This window comes from Panulirus ornatus, chromosome 19 (assembly GCF_036320965.1).
Source record: "Panulirus ornatus isolate Po-2019 chromosome 19, ASM3632096v1, whole genome shotgun sequence".
NCBI classification, from domain to species: Eukaryota; Metazoa; Arthropoda; class Malacostraca; order Decapoda; family Palinuridae; genus Panulirus; species Panulirus ornatus.
Genome location: NC_092242.1, coordinates 10,188,335 through 10,195,624, shown reverse-complemented (window position 1 = coordinate 10,195,624; position 7,290 = coordinate 10,188,335). Strand labels below are relative to the sequence as shown.

General features: G+C 39.4%; 1 protein-coding gene across 1 annotated transcript; it reads right to left on the bottom strand.

The window, feature by feature from the left end:
• Positions 1–709: 709 nt before the first annotated feature.
• On the bottom strand, positions 710–4,883 carry LOC139755669 (uncharacterized). The gene is made up of 3 exons (XM_071674319.1): positions 4,862–4,883; positions 3,315–3,890; positions 710–2,424 (listed from the first exon to the last, which is right to left on the bottom strand). The coding sequence occupies exons 1-3, from the start codon at positions 4,881–4,883 to the stop codon at positions 1,868–1,870; spliced, it is 1,155 nt and encodes a 384-aa protein (XP_071530420.1). The 3' UTR covers positions 710–1,867.
• Between the last annotated feature and the right edge of the window lie 2,407 nt (positions 4,884–7,290).

The window sequence follows — 7,290 nt, the reverse complement described above, 5'->3', positions numbered from 1 at the left end:
CCCTTCCATATAATTTACCAGGAATACTCAACAAACTTATACCTCTGTAATTTGAGCACTCACTCTTATCCCCTTTGCCTTTGTACAATGGCACTATGCACGCATTCCGCCAATCCTCAGGCACCTCACCATGAGTCATACATACATTAAATATATATATATATATATTTCTTTCATACTATTCGCCTTTTCCCGCGATAGCGAGGTAGCGTTAAGAACAGAGGACTGAGCTTTTGAGGGAATATCCTCACCTGGCCCCCTTCTCTGTTCTTTTTGGAAAATTAAAAAGAAAGAGGGGAGGATTTCCAGACCCCCGCTCCCTTCCCTTTTAGTCGCCTTCTACGACACGCAGGGAATACGTAGGAAGTATTCTTTCTCCCCTATCCCCAGGGATAATATATATATATATATATATATATATATATATATATATATATATATATATATATATATATATATATATATATATATATATATGCAAATAAAGAACTCTTGCTTAGGAAATAGGCAGGTAGCCACAAGGATATGAAACACTAAGATACATTCGAGCGTTTGTGATAAATCACAGCTTCAAGGACAGAATTGATGAACAAGTGTAAGTTTTATAGATGTATATATATATATATATATATATATATATATATATATATATATATATATATATATATATATATATATATATATATATATATATATGGTGTTCCTGGCATCCATACTTGTTAACACACTTTATTAGTGTTTACAATGCTTAAACCTACTTTCTTTTTTACATGAAAGTTTACAATTATTTACAATGATTAGTACAATTTACCTTTTTTTTTATAAGACCATGTCAGTGGCATACAGTAATGATATTTACTTTAAACTTATCAATTTAAACTATGATATTACTGGATTCCCCCAGCTCAAGATTACATAGCGAGTGAAAAGTCACACTTGGACAAGGCTATATCATCGGGACTGCAGTCCTTTCAAAGTACTTTTCACTTTAAAGGAGGCTACATTTCCTTGCTACAGGAAGCAGCGCAGCCTTGAGCTGCAGGAACATTTAGAGAGAACCTTGGTAACACCAGGACTCTTTTATAGAAACTGGTCCCGGAGTAATCATCAATAAATGAAAATAATTTAAATCATGTATTCTTCATTTAGAATGCGAGGTCAAACCTGATATTCCTGATTTGAACAGAGTAAAATTTAGTATTCCTAACTTAAACTGAGAGTAGTAAAACTTGGCATTACAAGTCAAACCAACATTAATAAAACCTGGTATTCCTAACTTAAACTAAATAGTAAATCCTGGTATTCCTAACGTAAAACAACAATATTAAAATCTTGTATTTTAAGTAACAGCAGTAAAATCTGGTGTTCCTAACTTAAGGTGATAATAGTAAAACTTATATTCGTAACTTAAACTGATAGTAGTAAAACCTGGAATTCCTAACTTAAACTAAGTCATAAAGCTTGATATTCCTAACTTAGTGTTAATAGTGATACTGATATTTCAAACATAAACCAGTAGGAGTAAAACATGGTATTCTTAACTTAAACTACTAGTAGTAGTAAAACATGGTATTCTTAACTTAAACTAGTATTAGTAAAACATGGTATTCTTAACTTAAACTAGTAGTAGTAAAACCTAGTATTACTAACTTAAGCAGGTAGATGTAAAACTTGGTATCATTAGCATAAAATTATAGTAAAACGTACTCCTAAATTTAATTAGTCGGAGTAACACCTGGTATTCCTAACTGGTAGGAGTTAAACCTGGTATTCCCAACAAAGTGACAGTAGTAAAACCTAATATTCCTAAATTTAACTGATAGTAATGAGAGTTCATGTTCATTACCTTTACGCAAAACAAATATGATCATGTGCCGCTCGCACTTGGGTTGTTCCACCAACCCGGTTTTCCCGTTGTTATCAAATGCTTTAATTCCTTCATCCGGTCTGCCAAGGGTCTCTTCACTAACTGTAATTTTTGACCATCCGAGTGCAGAGCATATTGGGCAATATCTCCGGTGCACATACTTAAAAAATCCTTTTCATTTTCAATCGTGATTTCAATGATGTCTTGAAGATTTTCTGCAAGCCTTCTCTTAGCTTTGTCGAGTTTCTTTCGCCCTCGTTTCGCGGGTTTTATTGTTTCGAAACCAGGTATTTTCCATTTGAAGCCTACGTAGCAATAACGTTGATAGAATGCAGTTCCAGATCGCTTCACCTGTACACCTACCCCTCGGAGATGATGGCCAATACATACAGGTGAAGCCTCTACCAGGTGGTTCTTGGCACAGTACGCTCCAAGAGCTGCAAGGAGGTCGTTCCTGTAAATCATATCATTCGAAGCCCTGTTGTACTCCAAGTTCTCCTCTAAGAACAGCAGAAAGGCTTCTTTTCCTCTGTAACTGGTCCCACCTCCAAACTTGCCTAGCAAACAAACCAAGGATTACCTTAAAAATCTAATCCAGCCTCCCACAACAAAATAATAAAGCTTGTAGCGAAAATGAAAATGAAAAAAAAAAAAAAGCAGTTCTGAACAATACTAGCTAAGGTTTGACCGGGAAAGGTAAGGTCACTCAGTCTACTATCCTTACTTTAATGGGATGATTAACTGATGAGAATACCTTGACGGGTAATCTTGAACATATCAGTGGTAAAGTTTCAGTACAGCCCGCCATATCGGCCCTGAAGGCTCACAACATTTCTCGTGGATATGTACGATTAAATGATGGGAATAAGTAAAGGCCAGAACTCTAAGACTTGGTCATGTCTTTTTTTCAATCTACGCACGACCACGTCTAGCCCTGTAGGAGAGAGGGCTATGAGAATCAAGGAAAGTGTGAGTTTAGATATTTCAGAAATACAATGAATGTTTTTAATCATATTCATGACTAGCAAGATAGATCCCCCAGCATTGCAAAAGGGGGGGGGGGGGGATGACGGTCTTTGCCTTAAAACGGCCCTTTAGGCCAACGTTCGTGAACTTAAAATCCCGCACATTTTCTGAATTACCTACTCCCAAAATCTGAGGCCTTTAGATGCTACATATTTCACGGACTGCCCTTCCAGGCGGCCCAACCCGCTTATCTTATGCACTGTCCCTCCAGGCCCGACCCCGATCATCCCAGAGACTATGTACTATGGAACTGCTACTCCAGTCCCATCCCACTTTTCACAGCGAATGACCCCACCCCCAGATACACCTCGCTCATCCAAGGAACTGTACCTTCAGTGGCACTGAAAACACACACACACACACACACACACACACACACACACATAAAAAAACCACCAAATTTTTAAAAATAACCACTAACCTTCTTCCATAACATGTAAAGATAATTCTTCCGCCCTTTCTTCCTGGGTCCTTTTTATTAGCTTCGGTCCCTGATCATTCATTTGCATAGCACATGGGGTAACATCTATCGTGCACAGACTAGAAAGATCCCTTTCATTTTCACTTGCAACTTCAATGATTTTTTCAGTTTCTTCTGCAGCAATTTCTTTGGCTTTCCGTTTAGATTTTCGTTTACTTTCTGGTTTAGCTGCTGGTTTAGTATCTCGTTCCGTTATATCTAGTCTCTTTCGCCCTGGTTTCTGGGGTTTTATTGTTTCGAAATCAGGTATTTTCCATTGGAAGCCAACGTAGCAATAACGTTGATGGAATGTAGCTCCATATCGCTTCACCTTTACACCTAACCCTCCGAGATGATGGCCAATACGTATAGGTGAAGCCTTTTGGAGGTTGTTCTTGATACAGTACGCTCCAAGAGCTGCATGGAGGTCGTGTTTGTAAATCATATCATTCGAAGCCGGGTCGTACTCCAAGTTCTCCTCTAAAAACTGCAGAAAGCCTTCTTTTCCTTTGTAACGGATCCCATCTCGAAAATTACCTAACAAATAAAACAAAGAATTACCTTAAAATTTAGTTCAACCTCCCACAACAAAAGTTACTAGGTTTTGACCTGAAGTGTAGCAACGACTACATCGAAATTGAAAAGAAAAAAAAAATCAAAACCAGCTTAGGTTTGTTTGGCAAAGTTAAAATCACTTAGGGCGCTACCCTTACTTTAATGGGATGATAAACTGATGAGAATCCTTTGGCAGTATATCTGTAACAGGACATCTAGATCAGTGGTAAAGTTTCATTTTAGCACCTCCATATGAGCAGTGAAGGCTCGCAAAATTTCTCAGAGAATCGTACAGTTTATTGCAGATGATAATTTCAGACCAAAACAACAGGAATGAAGTATGCCAGTTTCCATTTAACGAACGATTACGACTAATCCAATACGAGGGAGGACTATGAGAATCAGGTGTTCATCCTCCTCTCGAGGCTAGTTGATAAACAGGTACCTGACTTAGACTGGGATATTTATGTGTATACATACATCGAAGAAAAGACGTGGTAAATATATACAAGTTAAGGAACGGGACGAGTGTAAAACTCCCCTTAACACACACACACACACACACGAACCGCACAAGCCATTCATACCCAGGTGCAGGCAAAGAGAAATGCCGCTCTTAGCAAGACTTCGAAGGATTGATCATTTCATGAATTTTGATATCTGCCTTCGACTTGTCTTCTAAAGAATTGCTGATAAATCCAGTAAACCACTGGAAATAAAGGAAACATACTAGTTGACACAGATGGTATCCAACTCGCCGGCGCCGACCAGTTCGATAAAAATAACTCCTTATAAATAAATCATACATTCGGATACAGAGGAGACACTGATACTTGAGTTTCGAGAGGAATTGTTGTACTGGCTACATGGAACGTGTCGCAATACGCTAAGCTTATCTTGACATATCTGGGGCGTTCGAGTGCCTTAGGGCCTATACAACACTAGTAGCTCACATATTCGTTCTCTCTGATGCATTACGTCTTTCAGAATCATCTCATTAATGCTGAAACGTCATATCTTTATTCATATATATATATATATATATATATATATATATATATATATATATATATATATATATATATATACTTGGGGATATGGAAGAAAGAATACTTCCCACGTATTTCCTGCGTGTCGTAGAAGGCGACTAAGAGGGGAGGGGGGCTGAAAATCCTCCTCTTCTTTTAAATTTTCCAAAAGAGAACGGGGCCAGGTGAGGATACTCCCTCAAAGGCTCAGTCCTCTGTTCTTAACGCTACCTCGCTAACGCGGAAATGGCGAATAGTATGATATATATATATATATATATATATATATATATATATATATATATATATATATATATATATTTTTTTTTTTTTTTTTTTTTTTTTTTTATACTTTGTCGCCGTCTCCCGCGTTTGCGAGGTAGCGCAAGGAAACAGACGAAAGAAATGGCCCAACCCCCCCCCCCCCATACACATGTACATACACACGTCCACACACGCAAATATACATACCTACACAGCTTTCCATGGTTTACCCCAGACGCTTCACATGCCTTGCTTCAATCCACTGACAGCACGTCAACCCCTGTATACCACATGACTCCAATTCACTCTATTTCTTGCCCTCCTTTCACCCTCCTGCATGTTCAGGCCCCGATCACACAAAATCTTTTTCACTCCATCTTTCCACCTCCAATTTGGTCTCCCTCTTCTCCTCGTTCCCTCCACCTCCGACACATATATCCTCTTGGTCAATCTCTCCTCACTCATTCTCTCCATGTGCCCAAACCATTTCAAAACACCCTCTTCTGCTCTCTCAACCACGCTCTTTTTATTTCCACACATCTCTCTTACCCTTACGTTACTTACTCGATCAAACCACCTCACACCACACATTGTCCTCAAACATCTCATTTCCAGCACATCCATCCTCCTGCGCACATCTCTATCCATAGCCCACGCCTCGCAACCATACAACATTGTTGGAACCACTATTCCCTCAAACATACCCATTTTTGCTTTCCGAGATAGTGTTCTCGACTTCCACACATTTTTCAAGGCTCCCAAAATTTTCGCCCCCTCCCCCACCCTATGATCCACTTCCGCTTCCATGGTTCCATCCGCTGACAGATCCACTCCAAGATATCTAAAACACTTCACTTCCTCCAGTTTTTCTCCATTCAAACTCACCTCCCAATTGACTTGACCCTCACCCCTACTGTACCTAATAACCTTGCTCTTATTCACATTTACTCTCAACTTTCTTCTTCCACACACTTTACCAAACTCAGTCACCAGCTTCTGCAGTTTCTCACATGAATCAGCCACCAGCGCTGTATCATCAGCGAACAACAACTGACTCACTTCCCAAGCTCTCTCATCCCCAACAGACTTCATACTTGCCCCTCTTTCCAGGACTCTTGCATTTACCTCCCTTACAACCCCATCCATAAACAAATTAAACAACCATGGAGACATCACACACCCCTGCCGCAAACCTACATTCACTGAGAACCAATCACTTTCCTCTCTTCCTACACGTACACATGCCTTACATCCTCGATAAAAACTTTTCACTGCTTCTAACAACTTGCCTCCCACACCATATATTCTTAATACCTTCCACAGAGCATCTCTATCAACTCTATCATATGCCTTCTCCAGATCCATAAATGCTACATACAAATCCATTTGCTTTTCTAAGTATTTTTCACATACATTCTTCAAAGCAAACACCTGATCCACACATCCTCTACCACTTCTGAAACCGCACTGCTCTTCCCCAATCTGATGCTCTGTACATGCCTTCACCCTCTCAATCAATACCCTCCCATATAATTTACCAGGAATACTCAACAAACTTATACCTCTGTAATTTGAGCACTCACTCTTATCCCCTTTGCCTTTGTACAATGGCACTATGCACGCATTCCGCCAATCCTCAGGCACCTCACCATGAGTCATACATACATTAAATAACCTTACCAACCAGTCAACAATACAGTCACCCCCTTTCTTAATAAATTCCACTGCAATACCATCCAAACCTGCTGCCTTGCCGGCTTTCATCTTCCGCAAAGCTTTTACTACCTCTTCTCTGTTTACCAAATCATTTTCCCTAACCCTCTCACTTTGCACACCACCTCGACCAAAACACCCTATATCTGCCACTCTGTCATCAGACACATTCAACAAACCTTCAAAATACTCATTCCATCTCCTTCTCACATCACCGCTACTTGTTATCACCTCCCCATTTACGCCCTTCACTGAAGTTCCCATTTGCTCCCTTGTCTTACGCACCCTATTTACCTCCTTCCAGAACATCTTTTTATTTTCCCTAAAATTTACTGATAGTCTCTCACCCCAACTCTCATTTGCCCTTTTTTTCACCT

What these genes read in the sequence shown, in the direction of transcription:
- LOC139755669 (XM_071674319.1), bottom strand. Translation starts at nt 4,883, where the DNA reads ATGCATCAGAGAGAACGAATAT. An exon ending in GCATCAGAGAGAACGAATAT is followed by an intron (nt 3,891 to 4,861) that starts GTGAGCTACTAG and finishes TTTATTTGTTAG; the next exon opens with GTAATTTTCGAGATGGGATC. An exon ending in TTTACATGTTATGGAAGAAG is followed by an intron (nt 2,425 to 3,314) that starts GTTAGTGGTTAT and finishes TTTGTTTGCTAG; the next exon opens with GCAAGTTTGGAGGTGGGACC.